The following is a 17,139-nucleotide window of genomic DNA, read 5'->3' on the forward strand; positions in this document are numbered from 1 at the left end:
AATAACAAATCAAAGAAATAGAAATTTCATCAACAAAAATAACAATGAGACAACACACCAAAATTTATTAACTGCAACTAATGCAGTCCTTATGGGAAAATGCAGTCCTCTAAATTACTTAATGAACAAAAAAAAAGAAAGATCAATGAATTAAGCATACAATTAAAAGAACTTAAAAAGTATAAGTCACAAAAACACAAATTAAATATTAAAGGACAAATTCTGAAAGCCAAAAAAGTTTAACAAAACTAAGAAAAAAATTCTTGAACTTTTAAAAAGAATTCACGACTGAAAATGCACTAATACTTAAACCAGGAATACAGAGCTGGTTCAATATAAGGAAAATAATAAGTATAATAGATACATTCTTATTGTTAAATAGTTATAAGATAGAAATATTATATTTAAAAACAAATAATTTTAAAAGACATGATTATGATAGACTCTGAAAAAAGCTTTTGACAAAGCCAAGCAACCCATTTTTGTTAAAAACACCTAGGAATAAATGGAGCTTTCCTTATAAGAAGTGTTGATCTAAAACTAAAAGTAAACAATACATATAATATTATTGAGAAAGGTTAAAGTTATCCAATTTTATTTAATTTAGTGTTAGAAATACTACCTATGGGGCGGCTAGGTGGTGTAGTGGATAAAGCACCGGCCCTGGAGTCAGGAGTACCTGAGTTCAAATCAGATCTTAGACACTTAATAATTTCCTAGCTGTGTGGCCTTAGGCAAGCCACTTAACCCCATTTGCCTTGCAAAAAACCTAAAAAAAAAAAAATACTACCTATAGCAATAAGACAAAAAAGGAATTAGAAAAATACGCATGGGCAAAGAAGAAATAAAACTATTGCTTCTTCTACATGACTTGGTCCACTTAAACAAGAGAGTCCATTAAAAATTAATTAAAATAACTTCAGCAAGGTTACAGGATATAAACAGATCCTTATAACTCATCAGCATTTCTGCATTGTATCAATAAAACCCAGCAGGAAAGAGATGGAAGAGATATTTCATCCAATATAATTCAAGATTTTAAAAAAATATTGCAAAGTCTATCTAGCAAGACAAACATAAAATTATATGAATATAATTACAAAGCACTCTATAAATACAGATCTCTATAATCAGAGAAATATTAATTGTTCATGCATAGGCAAAGACAATGTAAAATGACAATCAATACTACTTAAATTTAGTATTCAGTTACTAAGGGATTACTTTAGAGGTAGAAAAAGTAATAACAATTTTAACTACGATTCAAAAGGTAATGAATATCAAGTAAATGAATGATAAATGGTCGAAAGGAAGAAGACTACTAGGTTTCAAACAATATTACAAAGCAGTAAATATCAACATTATTTTGCAATGATCAAAAGTGAAGCTTATCAGAGTAACATATTATGGAAACAAGATATAGAGAAAAAAATATATATAGTAGAATAGTGTTCAATAAACCCAAAGACCCAGGGAAATATTCACTATCTGACAAAAACTTCTAGAAGTCAGAGGAGGTAGCTAGGTGGCGCAGTGGGGGGGGGGCAGCTAGGTGGCGCAATGGATAGAGCACCGGCCCTGGAGTCAGAAGTACCTGAGTTCAAATCCGGCCTCAGACACTTAATAATTAATAATTACCTAGCTGTGTGGCCTTGGGCAAGCCACTTAACCCCATTGCCTTGCAAAAACTAAAAAAAAAAAAAAAAAAAGACAAATTAGATATATAACAGACTCTAGCACCATAGAGCAAGATAAGTTGACATATAATTTGAATATTAAAGGGTACACAATAAACAAATAAGAAAGAAAGGAAATATCTTAAGCAACCTAACTATCTTGAGAATAGGAGATTTAGTTAATAACCAAAAAAGGATGAAGTAAATAAAATGGACAATTGTGATTGTCTATAATTGATAAAGTTGTACAAACAAAACCAATGCAACTTGAAATAGTAGAAATTATCTGGAGAAAAAAAATCTTTGTAGCACGTTTTTATGATAAAGGTCTTCTATACAAGATATTTAAGGTGATTAAAATTGATAAGAACAAGAGCCCCCAACAGATAAACAAATGGTTAAAATGATTTATAAACAAATGGTTAAAACAAATGATTATAAACAGGTAAAAGAAATTCAAGCAATCATATTTTTAAATGGTCCAAATCATTAATAATTGGAGAAATGCAAATTAAAAGAATATTAGCAATGATGACAAAAAAGAAAAATGAGTGTGGAGAGGATGTTCTATTGATGGACAGCAAAACTGATGGACACCTAAAATTTATTAAATTGTCTGTAACCTTTAACTCAATGATATTACAAGGTCTATATCCTGAAGAGATCAAAGAAAGAGAAGGACATAAATGCACAAAAATACTTAAAAGCAAAAATAGTAAGAAATGACACAGAGACAGTTTCAGAGAAACTTAGAGTAATTTCTTGTTTGAAATGATGCAGAGTAAAATGAATTAGGGTGAAACTGGGAGGGAGGCAAGAGTAGAAGGGGAGAGAGAGACAGAGGGAGGAGGAGGAGGAGAAGGAAAAGAAGAAAAAGGAGGAAAGTAAATCACTGAAGCATTTCTAAAATGCTAAAACAAAACGTCAGAAAAACTCATAAACAGGACAGTTTTGAAAATTACATGTTGAATTTATTATCCCATTTGTAAAACAAAAAGCAAACAGTATATCCACTCTACAGGACTACATATTCTATGTATACTGAAATGTCCATTTTACTGTATGTCTGTTAAATTCAGAATAGAAATTCAGAATCTTAAAAAAAGCAATCATGGGATTTTCTAGCTGACAATAGTGACTTAGAAATCAAATGTAAAACCTGGAATTTTCAACTCTGCTCCAGGAAAGTACAACTCACAAAATCAAATTACATAGAAAAGCCAATTAGCTGAAGCACCTGTAACTACTGCCAAAACCACCAAAGTCAGAGAGATAATAAAGAAAAATATTTAGTCAAACTATTCTAGACCACATACAAAAAGCTCCTGAAACTTTTGTTTCCTTTTAATTTTTTTCAATTATATTTAAAGACAGTTTTCAACATTCATTTTTGTAAAGTTTTCTCCCTCCCACATTTCCCTTTCCCCACCTTAGGATAGCAAGTAAGCTGATAAGAGGTTTTACATGTACAATCATGTTATACATATTTCCATATTAGTCATTTGGTGAAAAAAAGAATCAGAATAAAAGGGGAAAAACCATGAGAAGGAAAAAGCAAAACAAAATTTAAAAGGCTGAAAATAGTATGCTTTGATCTGCATTCAGATTCCATAGTTCTTTCTTTGGATGAGGATAGCATTTTCCATATTGAGTCTTAGAATGCTCTTTTATTGCTGTATTTCTGAGAGTAGATCATTAGTTGATCACTGAACAATGTTGCTACTAAGGTATATAATGTTATATAATATATATATAATGTATATAATATCCTGGTTCTGCTCAGGAAATATTTTTCTCTTCTTTTTTTTAAATGTTATTATGCCTTAGTTTTCCAATTACATGCAAAGATAGTTTTCAACTTTCATCTTTTTATAAGCTTTTGAGTTCAAAATTTTACTCCTTCCTTCTCTTCCCTATCCCTTCCCCATGACACAAGTAATCTGATCTAGGTTGTACATGAACAATCATGTTCAACATATTTCCAGGTAAATATTTTTCTAATAGTAAGTAGTTAAAGCTTCTGACAAAGAAAAGGTTAGGCCCCTGCCACTTCCACCACATGCCTCCAGAGAAATGCCCCTGTTCCTCCCCTGCCCCAGTTTGGGAGTCCTCTTTACCATGAGAATGGAAACTCATCAAGAACAGAACTTGCTTGTCTAAGTATCCCCAGTGCTTAGCACAGATTAAGTTCTTAATAAATGTCTCATTTAGTGTGTATCTGAAGAGCTTCTCAAACTGAATGTGAAGTGTTACTTAAGAATACAAGCCTCAGCAAGCTGTGTTTGGTCTAGATACAGCTTAGATCTAAGTACAAGAAGCAGTGGGAAGATGTTTCTACAGTTTAAATCCATGATGGAGGCAATATATTAAATTAACCAATGAAACCAGCCCTGCTTTTGTTTCTCTTGTTGTAGCCAAGTCCTAAAGACTTTCATTAGGTTTAGTATGAAATATTTTAATCAAATAGATATTAACTACTTATTAACTAACTAATCCCATCTACAGCCCACTCTTGGGAGTCAACAGAAGTGACTCCATGTGATAAGGGGAACACAGAGAGAAGCTGGTGAGGACAATATCAGTTCCAAGGAAGAATTTCTGAGTTTGGGAAATAGCTCCAGATATAAGCTTAAACAATGACTTCTTCCAATAGCACTATATGTATCATCTATGGTCCTTGAGATCCAAAATAGTTCTGATCTTCATTGGAGGCTTTTCTTTTTGGCAGAACAGAACCATCTACACAAAACAGATTCAAATGTCTGAGCTTCATGAACACGGACTATTCCCAAAAAGACATATTGACTCAAATACTATCACATAGGTGTATAAAAACTGGCTTTCTCTTTGACCTGGAGACCTCAAAAACAGATGGATTAGAGGAGTGCTATTTGACATGACCATTCTAAAAATGTACCAAGTTGGAGGAAAAGTCAAAGGTATTTTTCTGAGGTTCTCTTGCAACTGCAGAATGTCAATAAAGCTTGACTTTTGCTATATAATAGGATTAAACATACAATATATATGTATATATATATATATATATGTATGTATATATATATATATATATATATATATAAACAATTCCTGACTTGAAGATGCATGGAGAGGCTGGGGTGGCAGGCAGATTGAAAGGAATAGGGTTAGAGAGAAAAGGCAAAATGACTTGACACAGAAAAGAAAATAGAAAGTAATTTGAAGAAGGAGAGGGCAATAACCATTAGAAAGTGGGTCAAGGAAGGTTTCACAAAAGGGGTGGCAGCTGAAATGAGTCTTGAAGGAAATCCATCCTACTGGTTTTTTTTGCAAGGCAATGGGGTTAAGTGGCTTGCCCAAGCCCACACAGCTAGGTCATTATTGTCTGAGGCCGGATTTGAACCCAGGCACTCCTGACTCCAAGGCCAGTGCAGTATCCACTGAGCCACTTAACCACCCCTATCCCACTGTTTTTTAGTGGTCCAAAAGGACAGTACCTTTACCTGTTCTTTTCTCTCCATTACTTCAGCCCTCTTGGAGTAGCTCCCAGGTGAAGGCAGCAGTAATCATCAGATCAATGCTGACAGTCGGGCACTTATAGTTAAATCATCCTCATTCATTCCTCCCCGTCATTCCACTTACTGGGAAAAAGAAGGAGACAGACTCCAAATGTGGGAGGTCACCTTAGGTATGTATAGAATCGAAAATATTATTATTATATTTAATATATAAACTTGTGTGTATGTGTCCATCGAGGAAACTAATGAGGTCTGAAAAATAGATAAATGAAGCAGCTTACACAAAGGATGGGGTCAGAAATGAAACTACTTTTTTAATATTAAAAAAGAAACGAAATAAATTTTATAAACAAAGGTCACAAAAATGTGGTATTCCATAAATCAGATTTATATAAAGTTGGAAAAGACTTAATGGATTGAAATGCCAATCAAAATCCTAACACACAGAACTATGACATCTCCTGAATCCCACTCTCTGTAAGGCTGGCTTTGGCACATTACTGGTATTTCTAACTAAAGAAAAGTCAAGGGGCGGCTACATCACCGGCTTTGGAGTCAGGAGTACCTGGGTTCAAATCCGGCCTCAGACATTTAATAATAATTGCCTAGCTGTGTGGCCTTGGGCAAGTCATTTAACCCCATTTGCCTTGCAAAAACCTAAAAAAAAAGTCAAGTGATTTCTGAACACCACTATTTCAGAATCTCAGACCTACCTTCATCATCTTCTGATACTTTTTCTTTGGATTTTTCTTTCTCCTTATTCTTTTGCTTCATTCTGGAGGTGCTAAAATAAGAAGTGCCACCTACAAGAAATAAATGCAGCATTTAGTGACAAGGTATGAAACTAGAGGAGAAAAGTTCACTACATGATGAAATGAAGCAAGGCAGAATATTTGAAAATTTTTACTCATTTGTTGGATAAATGAATGAATGTGATTCATGAAATATACAGTGAATGATTTAAACAACTACAGTATGATGGATGCAACCCCTCTCAGCAGTTCAGAGGACAATCCTAGGAGACCAGCTATCCACAATGTTAACCCCATCCAGGGGAAGAAAAACAAAACAAAAAAAAAAATCTTACAGAATCTGAATAAACACTACATTCACTTTTTGAAAAATTTCTCTTACGTATTTCTTCTTCTCAAGGCTTAATTTTTTCCTTTAATCTTAATTCCTCATATTGAAAATATATACTCTTTTAAACATGTTAAACATGAACAATATTCACTTGACTGTCCTCAGAAGAGGGGAGGGGGAGTGGGAAGAGAGGATGGAAGGAAATTATGTAACTTAAAAATATGCACGTGCACGTGGATGAAGGCTGAAAAACTTTCATGACATGTAACTGCAAAAATAAAATATCAATTGGAAAAATTAAAAAATGAAACAACTAAGGTAGAGCAATTCATATTCAGTGATTATGGAAATATACTGGGAAAATGTCATAGGAGACAATTAAAGCTCTTTAAACAGATCATTAATGTGGAAAAAAAATCTTATTTTTATCCAGATCTGCTAAAAGGTGGAAAGTCACTCCACCAAAAAAATAATGAAACTTACTCGTAATCTCCAGGCCTCAAGATTTGTGAGAGAGGTTAACAGACTCACACTGTATATGTAACTAATAGGTTTCCAAGGAAGGACTTTACCTCAGGTCTTTATGACTGTAAAGTTGCTTCTCTATCCACCCTGACATTCAATATCTTAGGAATTTACAAACAAATAGCTTCCCTGAATGAGGAAGTATCAACAACTTTTGTTACTACCTCTAGGACATACCAGAAAAACAGCACCTTCTACACAAAAGATCTCAGACTGTCCAAGGTCTTTGGATAGGAGATTAACCTTTAGCAAAATTTATTTTTATAAACACATACTGAACTTTAATGTTCCTTACAAGAACTCTAATACACCTACAAATGAATCTTGTTAGAGAGTCACTGTCATGTACTAAAAGAATTATTTTGAAGCCATGAAGCTATATGCCACCTTCCTCTGTTTCTCACACGTCAGAGCATTTTAAAAGGAAAAACCACAAAGAATTCACATGTGCAAACTACTGACTCAAAACCAACTGGCACGCATAGACACTCTCCATTATCACATATGGATAGCAGGCTGCTTGCTGGTAATTAGGATTCTACATTTTTCAATCTTTTTCTGCTTCTCCAAATAAAAACAAGCTGAACAAGAGGCATACTGTATCTATGCTAAAAGTTCTTTTAACCAAGGACTAAAAGAAAGCATTATATAGGAGGTCAGCCAAGTAGTAGAGTGACTCACAAAAGGGCAATACCTCTCTATTTTAAGAGCTAAATTCTTTGTAGTTTATTTTCAGTTCCATTCTGAATTTGAAACATTCACAGCAACACTGCAGATCTGCAACAGAGCTGCTTCCTTCAACAGCTGACAGGAGGCCAAAGACAACAAGGAAAAACAGATTCATACAGTTTGGGGAACAATCTTTTTTATTCTTGTTTATATATCTGAAGGTTTATTTTTGTTAAGTTTACAAATAAAAAGTTTTAAAATTCAAATTTATTTATTTTTCAAGTAGTACAATGTTACTTCTTGCTACATGAGAAATATTACATAAAAATCAAAACAATTCCATATCAAGCTAAAAAGTATCATTCAGACCTCATACTACCTTTCCTTAAATCATTTAGCATATTCTAATAACTTATGAATTTCACTGATGGAAGAAATTCAACAAATATTTCTTAAGTACCAACTGTGGGCTCAGTCCTTTGCTGAGCACTAGGGATAGAAAGAATAGAACAATCCAAGAGCAGAGATAAAAATTCTTTTTTGATAGCCAAATAACTAGGGAAAGGACAGAAGAAAAGGAAAGAAATAAGTGTAAGCACTTACTAAAGTGTAAGGACTTACTAAATGTGTTTTAGGAACTTTAAAGATATTATCTCACTTGAGTCTCACTACAATTCTGGGAGACAGGTATAACCCCCCCATTTTACAGTTGAGAAACTGAGGTAGAGAGGTTAAACGACTTGCCTAGGACCATATTGCAAGTTAGTGTCTGAAACTGTATTTTCATTCAGGTCTTCCTGACTCCAGGCCCAGAGCTCTCCCCACTGCACTACAGAGCTGCCTTTAAGAAACAGGCTTGTGATTTCAAAGGCATAAGCAATAACCAGGACAGGAATCTGCTCAATGGAAGTTGACCTTTGCTGAGGGTCACATAGCCAACACGTGTCAAAGGACAGACTTGAACCCAAGTCTTTCTAACTTGGAGGCCAACTCTATATCCATTATGTTACAAGATCTTTTATCACCCAATGAAGAAATGGTTAAACTTTTTTTTGCCAATACCAAAGTGGTCTCATTATTAGCTATTCCTAATTTAGAATAGTGGCTTTTAGAGCTGAAAGAGTTGTTAAAGCCTTTCACTTTCTAGCTGTGGAAACTGAGACTCAAGGTCAAATGACTTACACAAGGTCATAGAACTATTTAGGGGAAAAGTTAGGGCAGTTAGGCCTTGCTTTTTCTCTCTCATGCTCATCCTGAAAGGTAAACACTGCACAGGTCTGAAAGGACTAGAGAGTCAAGAAAATCTGGGTTTGCAATGGATACTTAAACTGGCTGTGTGACTTTGATGAGAATGAAGCTCACAAAGCTTCAGTCTAACAGCTCCCTCACAAAGTTATTACAAGACTCAACAGAGAGCCTATGGAAAGGATTCTGTAAATTTTAAAAGCACTAAATGTCATCTATTATTGGTGTTTTTCCTATTACTAAGATGGCAGCTGCATTTCAAAAGGTCCACACCTGAAGTTCACACAAAAAGTTTCATACCTAAAAGTTTCCAGAGTCTGACTGGATTCTGAATTAGATGTTGTTTCAATAACAATCCTCTGATTCCTTGAAAGGTAGGGGACAATGTCCTCAAAAGTAAACTCTGAAAGAAAAAAAAAATCAGGGATCAAAGTAATATAGTGTTGTGATTGTTGTCCAGTCATTCAATCATATTCCACTCTATACAATTCCATTTAGGGTTTTCTTGGCAAAAATACTAGAGTAGTTTGCCATTTCCTTTTGCAGCTCATTTTATAGTTGATTGAAGAAACTGAGGCAAGAAGGTAGAAGGTGTCTCACAACTAGGAAGTATCTGAGATTGGATTTGAACTTGGGAAGATAAGTCTTTCTAATTCTAGGCTCAATCCTCTATTTATTTTACATCACTGAGTTTACAGCTGTGTCACAAAAATATTACCCTATATTCATTCATTTGTTCTATTGTTAGCAGTATCTATCAAATTAAATGCAAACTGATACTCTTTAATGCTTATCGCTTCCCCTGGGAAAAGATCAAGAACATAAAACTGGCTGGTGGAGGTGACAAGCTTGTTTAGAGCAGTGGCACCACTTAGCTAAATCATAAATAAGAAATAATTACAGTTACATAATCCTTTAAATTTACAAAGCACTTTAAATAGCATCTGATGCTATGAGCTGGGTAGGCAGGCAAAAATCATTACTTCCATTTTACAGATGAAGAAACAGAAGCAAACAGGATGAAGTGACTTGTCCAGACTCACTTGACTAGCAAGTATCTGAGGTCACATCTCAACTCTTCCTGAGGCTTGGCACTTCAATATCTAGGCAGCACCAGCTGCCCCTGTTTCCTCCTACCACCTAATAACTCCTTTTTCTTGCCTACAGAAAGTTTACCTATTTTATAAGAGTGATAGATCAAATGATTTGAGGTCAGCAACAGAAAACGCAAAAGAAAAAAAAACTTGGGTGGCTAGGTGGAGCAGGAGTACCTGAATTCACATCAGGTCTCAGACACTTAATAATTACCTAGCTGTGTGGCCTTAGGCAAACTTTAACCCCATTGCCTTGCAAAAACAGAAGGAAAAAAAAAACACCCCTCTAAAAAAGAAAAAACACAGAGATGAGTCATATGTGAAACTAAGCAGCATAAGAGTGATTTGAACAAGTCTGGAAAAAATCCTAATATCTATATACACAGAATCAATCAATGACCATGTATTTAGTGCCAACTCCATGCTCAACATCATATTAGGAATCAGAGATAAAAAATGAAACCATCTCTCTCCTTGAAAATTCTATTGAGGGTGACAGACAAATACAAATACACACAAACACACACATAACACATATAAAACTTTTGGCAATCTTAAAGAGCTCTCTATATATGTATATACACAATACACAGAGACACAAATTTACACAAGTATGTAAATATACATAAATATACATATATACATATAAAACACATGTGTGAATGAATAAAAAATAAAATTTAAAGGTTTCTGCTCAAATACAATTAATGTATCTAAGATAAGAAAGGAAGCTACTGAGCTAAAAAAAATCGTCAAATTTTTTGAACAAGCATTTGGTAACTTACAGAAATGTTCAGAACAAAAATAAGACCAAAAGCAATTATTATTCCATTGATAAGTATTCAAATGATATGAGAGGTTTCAAAGGAAAAATTTGAAATTTTTAATGTGATAAAGAATGTTTTCAATCACTAGTAACAGAAATGCCAATCAAAACAATCCTGAGGTTTCATTCCACATACTGCAAGTTAACAAAGATGTTAAAAAAGGGAATTTAAGTTATAAAATAGGCATTCTACTACGTAGTTGAGTACAATGAATTAGAACAATCATGTTGGAGCAATTTGTAACTAAGATAAAAAGGAAGCTGTTGAGAAAAAAAAATTATAGTCAACAATGATTGAACAAGCATTGGGTAACTAACAGAAATGTTAGATTTTTTTTCTCAGTTAGCAGCTTCTTTTCCATGTCCACTTACCATAGATTCCACAACTAAGTGTTTATCCCAAGGAGGTCACTGACAAAAAGGGAGGGAAGGAGTCCATATGCACCATATTTATCGAAGCCCCCTTTTTTAGGTGTTTTTTTTTGCAAGGCAAATGCCCAGCTAGGTAATTAAGTGTCTGAGGCCAGATTTGAACCCAGGTACTCCTGACTCCAGGGCCGGTGCTCTATCCAATGCACCACCTAGCTGCCCCTATTGCAGCATATTTTTATGGTAGCAAAGAACTGGAAACAAAAGTAGGTATCATTCAAAGTGAATGTCTAAACAAACCATGGTACATGAATATAATGGAACATTACTATGCTGTAAGAAGCAATGAAAGAGGCAGCCAGATAGTCCCATGGATAGAAATCTGAGTTTGGAGTCAGGAAGACCAGAGTTCAAGCCTGCTTTCAGACACTTACTAGTTATGTGATCCTAGGCAAATCAGTGGAGAAGAAAATGGCAAACTAATACAGTATTTTTGCCAAAACAACAACAACAACAAAAAACCCATGAACAATATGATTTACAGGGTTATGAAGAGTAGGACACAACTAAACAAGAAGAAAAAAATAAACGTGATAAATAAAGATGAAAAGACCTACAAGAACTAAAAGAAAAGTAAGTAGTCAAGAAAATAAGGGCAATAACTACAACAATGTCAATACCAACCACCACAATGATGCAAAATTACCAAAACAAGGCTGTTCCTATAGTAAATATAGAAAAAAACCTTTCCCTTCTCTTTTGCTGAGAAGGGGAGAGTTCTATAGACAGGTGTGGAATATTCCAAGTACTGTCAAGTTTGGGATTTTTTAAATATACAGATTAGTTTTACTCAAAAAAAAAATGTATTGATCAATTTTGCTAAATTTTTTCTTCGTGAAAAAAAATCTTGGGGTGGCTAGGTGGTGCAGTGGATAGAGCACCGGCCCTGGAGTCAGGAGTACCTGGGTTCAAATCCGGTCTCAGACACTTAATAATTACCTAACTGTGTGGCCTTGGGCAAGCCACCTAATCCCATTTGCCTTGCAAACCTAACAAAAAACAAACCCAAACAAACAAAAAAAAACTTTACTCCCAAAAAATCATTGTATATTGGATGGTTCCCTGGGAGGATAGGAATGGATATGTCAGAAAACAGGTAATGTAAAAACAAAACGTATTTTTAAACTATAAAGAAAAATATTCATTGGAGACCATTCAGAGAAGATGGTGAAGTAAGCAAGAAGATTCCAAGCTCTCCAGATTCCTTCCACAATAGTGCCTCAGGGGGAACATAGGTGTGACAAAAATAACTAGGGTTGAGGCAAAACAGTGATCTTCCTGGGACAAAAGAAGATCCCAGGATGCAGATGCAGATTCAGCTGGAGTGTAAACAACTGTAGGTTAGCTCCACTGAAATAGCAGTGAGTCTGGGGGCAGTGAGATAGCCTCAGCCACAGGAATTTTCATTTCTAGGACAGTGTGGAGAGTCAGAAGTCTGAGCACCAATTAATTACACAAGATTTAGCAATAGTTATGCACACCAAAAACCCCCACCAAAAACCACTGATCTTAGAACTATGTACAAAAATACACACACACACACAAACACACACACACACACGTATGTATATATAAATAAAAGACCTGGGGTTGAGGGCAAAAATACCAAACCCAGCAATGTCAAGTATAATCCTGAAAGTTAAAAAAAAAATATTCAATGAACTGAAAGAATTTCAGAATTTGTTGCAAAAAGACCAGCACATAATATAAATTTTAACATACTAGATCCAGGAGAAATAAAAAGAAAACATCAAAGACTAATATCAAGAGGCCTTGTTTACTTTTTAAAGTGTAAATATAAACCATCTATCTAAGATTATCATTAGCAATTGGGCAGTTCAAAAGAAAGATCGGGATAGAAATGAATATGATGGGATTCTCAAAAGGAAATTGGTAGAGGAAAAGGTTAAAAGTAATTATTTCTTATATATGAGCATTGACACAAAGGAATTGGAGGAGGGGATTGATAGTTCTGGAATCCTATTCACATTGGGAATGGGCTAAAGTGGGAACTATACATGCATACATTTATAATATACATAGAAGGGTATAAAAGTCTTCCAAATCCAGATACAAACAAGAGGGAAAGGGTAAGGGTGGGGAAGATAAGGAATTGGGGGGGAATAGGTTAAAGAACAGGGAGAAAGACAGTGGATAGAAGTAAAAAAAAAAAGAGTGAGGAAGGACAGGGATGGGGGGGAAGACTAGTGAGAAAAATAGGTAGAAGTAAATAAACAATAATTATAACCTAGAATGTGAATGAGATGAATTCACCCATAAAATGGAACCAGCATATTAAAAATTTATATTCAACACTATGTTGCTTTCAGGAAATGCTATAAAAACGCAAGCTATACCAAAAGATGAAATAAAGGTAAGAGTAGAATCTATTATGCAAAAAAAACAGGGATAGTAATCATGACCTCGGACTAAGTTAAAGATATAACAGATTTAATTAAAAGAGAGGAGGAAAAAGGGAAACTAATCAATATTGGTTTTAGATTATTTAAAATAACTACAGGATATAAGGATGGAATATTGCTGTGAAGTGGAAAATGAGTTGATGGATTTAGAAAACTATGGAAAGACATAAGAAGGAAGATGTATTACATATATGTGTTTGAATGCATATATATGTATGATTATAGAGTTCTATATATCTGTATGTGTGTTTATATATCTATATATGCATATATATATTTATATAAAAATATATGTGTTTAATTGTAGCCTGGGGGTGGGGTTAGAGGAAGAGAAATTAGCACAGCACAGAATAAGAGAAAACCTACAAGAAGTAAAGATAGACATCTTTGAACACAAGGTATAGTTATTATACAGGTTTTCTTGAAATGGAAATTCATTAGTTTATACTGAATCCTCTCACTTTCTGTTGTTTTTTCCCTTATTTTATATTTAAGTTAAAAAAATAAAAATAAACAAACAAAAAATTAAGTGCTCTGTGCCAAAAACTGTACCAAGGATTGAGAATACAAATACAAAGCTAGACAATTCCTCCCCAACCTAAAAGAAAAAAGGAGGAAAGTCTCTGAACTCCAATTAAGAGACAAACCTCAGGCACTTCCCAAAGGATAAATGGTCCAAGTATATAAACAAACAATTCTCAAAAGAACTGAAAACTAAAACCTTGTTGAAGACAGGGGCGTGAAGGCAGCATTTCCAGGAAACTCCTTCCCCAAAAAACTCCAAAATTGAAAATTTTTCACAACCACATGAAAGAATGCTCCAATCACTAATAATAAGATGGAAATTAAAAAAAAAACCTCAAAGGGTACACCTCACATCCTACAAACATAGAAGGGATTGTGGCAAGGAAGGCATACGATTATCATCTTGTTGGTGTAGCCAACAATCTGGAAACCAGATTGGAAAGCAGGGCAGCTATTCTAGAAAGTGAAAAAATGTCTAAATATTTTGACCCAAAGATTCCATTATGGAACTCTCATACCTTCCTTTAAGAGATTGTTAACAAGAACAAAGGTCCCCAATAAAAGAAAATGTTTATAACCATATTTGTGATAGCAAAAAATTGGAAACCAAGTTACTATCCATGACTGGGAATGTCTAAACAAGCTGTAACATATGAATATAATGGAATATTGTTGGACTGTAAGAACAGATGATGACTGCAAAGAAGCCCTGTTTATTGTAAGGTTGTTTTTCAGTCATGTTTAAATCTTCATGACCCCATTTGGGATTTTCTTGGCAAAGAAACTGGATGGTTTAACATTTACAGATGAGGAAACAGAGGTTAATTGTCTTGCTCAGGGACACACAACTAGTAAGTATGATCTGAACTCAAGTCCTCCTAACTCCAGGTCAGTGTCCTATCCAGTAGACCATTTACCTGCCCCCCCCCCCAAAGAAGCCTGTGGAAAAATCTATATGAACTGATACAGAAGCAAAACAAAGAAAACAATGTACACAGTGACTAAAGCAATGTAAATAGAACTAAGAAAAAAAATCAAATGAATATTACAAAATATAATTAAATAACAAGCATGACTTAAAAGAACTAAAAGACTCCCAAGCTTGCCTATGGTGAGCCAAGAAGTCCACCATTATTGTACATTGCACATCTTTTCAGACTTTTTCAATGTATTGATCAGATATGCTGATTTTTCCCTCTTTTTCATTCTATTTAAAAAAAACTGTTTTGTTTTGTTGAATGGATCTTTGGGTGGAAGGGAGGAAAGGATACTGGGGAAAATTACAGTTATTTAAAAAAAATTAAGGAAAAACTTTTTGAAAAAGAGACCAAACTTCAAAAAACAACTTACATTCTAAAGATGAAAAACAAATTAATAGGAGCCTGGGAAGGAAGGAAGTATTTCTTAAGCTCTTATTCTATGTTATGCATTGTGCTAAGCACTTTACAAATATTATCTCCTTTGATCCTCACTATGCCCTGGGAGGGGGGTGGATTTACTCCCATTTTACAGTTGAGAAACTGAGGCAGACAGAGGCTAAATGACTTGCCCAGGGCCACTGAGGAGGTCACACGTGAACTCAAATCTTTCAGAGCTTTTTGCAGGGATGCCAGGAAAGGGAGTTGTACTCACCCGGTTCAATGGCAAAAGCATTGGTGAAAGTAAGAGGCGGCTTAGGATAAGAAAAAAGTGGCAGATGAAAAACTTGCAAGGATCAATCCTGTACCTAAATAGGAATTCTCTACAACATCCTCAGTCATTATTCCAGCTTCCAAGCTAAGACCTCAGATGGCAGGATGTTCATTACCTTGGCGGACCATGAAAAGGCTCAAATGAACTCAAGGGCACAAAGCAGATTTGATGATTATTATTATATTATTGTTTCTGTTCCTTGAGACAACTTACAATTTACTTTTGGACCACTCTATGTATTCAGAGATTTCTTCCTTAAGAAGAGGCACAGGGGGTAGAGCACCGCCCTGGAGTCCGGAGGGCCTGAGTTCAAACCCGACCAAGGACACTCAATAACGACCTAGGCTCGGCCTTGGACAAGCCACTTCACTCCATCTGCCTCGCAGAAACTTAAAACGCAGGCTAGTCTTTCTTCCAAGCTGCATCCACTCTGTTTGTGCACTTGGGGGTCACAGCGCAAGTCTCCACTACGGGGAGGGATACAGGGATGCCGCTCCCCGCTGGGCTGGGGGGCCCCGGCGAGGCGCGAGCAGTGGGGGCGAGGTGGGGGAGGGGAGGGGGCTGCACTTTGTTCTCGAAGGCCGTGACGTCAGGGAGGCGATGCCCCGACAAGCACGTGATCCGGGGGACCCCGCGGCCCCCTCCTTGGCGCGTGCAGGCCCCCGCCGGTCCTCCCCACGCAGACTGTGGGGCTGGCGGCCACGGTGACCCGGTCGGGGGGCTCACCTGCCTGCACCCCTCCCCCACCGCCTAGGCGTGGGGGGAGGGGCGCGGCGCCTGCGGCTCCCTCCCCCGCGCTCCGCACGCGGCCCCCCCTCAGGATGCGCCCGGGGGCGGGGCGGGAGGGTCAGAGGTCGGGCCGGGGCGGGGCCCGCGCCGCCGCCGCCGCCCCTCCCCCGCGGGCGGGGCCGAGGCGCCAGGCCCAGGAAGTTACCTGCAGGACCGGGCCGCCGGGCGCGGCGGGGCCCCCCGGGCCGCGGGAGAGCTGCCTGCCCGCGGGCGCGGCGGCGGCGGCGGCCGGCGCGAGGCCCCGGCTGGACGCCGCGGCCTGGAGCCGCCATGGGCCCGGCCGGCGGCGGAGCGGGAGCAGCAGCAGCAGCGCCGCCGCCATGATCCTCGGAGCGCGGCGCCTGCGCACTGGGCGCCTCCGGGCCCGGCCGAGGCGCGCGCGGAGGGGCCGGGGCGACGCGTGCGAAGGCCCCGCGCAGCCGGGCGCCGGCAGTCCGTGCGCATGCGCCGCTCTCCCGCCCCTCCCCCAGCCCGCTCTCTTCAAGGTCGAGGTCGCGCCCCGCCGCCCCTCCCTCCTGCTCCCCCCGCCCCCGAACCCGGAGCGGCCCCTCGCGCGGCGCGGTCCCGCGGGGAAGTCGGGCGGAACCCGCGCGGGCCCCGGCAGCCCGGGGTGGGGGAGGGGAGGTCTGGCCAAGCGCCGCCTCCGCCCCCTCCCTGCGCAGAAGTGGG

At 37.6% G+C, this 17,139-nt stretch overlaps 1 protein-coding gene across 5 annotated transcripts in view; it reads right to left on the minus strand.

The window, feature by feature from the left end:
• The window catches only part of SPG7 (SPG7 matrix AAA peptidase subunit, paraplegin), an 89,961-nt gene extending 73,169 nt beyond the window's left edge, over positions 1–16,792 (minus strand). The window contains exons 1-3 of one of the 5 annotated variants that reach the window (XM_074200946.1): positions 16,616–16,792; positions 8,993–9,095; positions 5,884–5,973 (exon numbers count right to left, since the gene is read on the minus strand). In XM_074200946.1, coding sequence (XP_074057047.1) covers positions 5,884–5,973; positions 8,993–9,095; positions 16,616–16,792 — 370 coding nt within the window. The other 4 variants (XM_074200959.1, XM_074200953.1, XM_074200973.1 and 1 more) reach the window with 4 other exon arrangements.
• Between the last annotated feature and the right edge of the window lie 347 nt (positions 16,793–17,139).

The sequence above is a fragment of the Macrotis lagotis genome, chromosome 1 (assembly GCF_037893015.1).
Source record: "Macrotis lagotis isolate mMagLag1 chromosome 1, bilby.v1.9.chrom.fasta, whole genome shotgun sequence".
Taxonomy (NCBI): domain Eukaryota; kingdom Metazoa; phylum Chordata; class Mammalia; order Peramelemorphia; family Peramelidae; genus Macrotis; species Macrotis lagotis.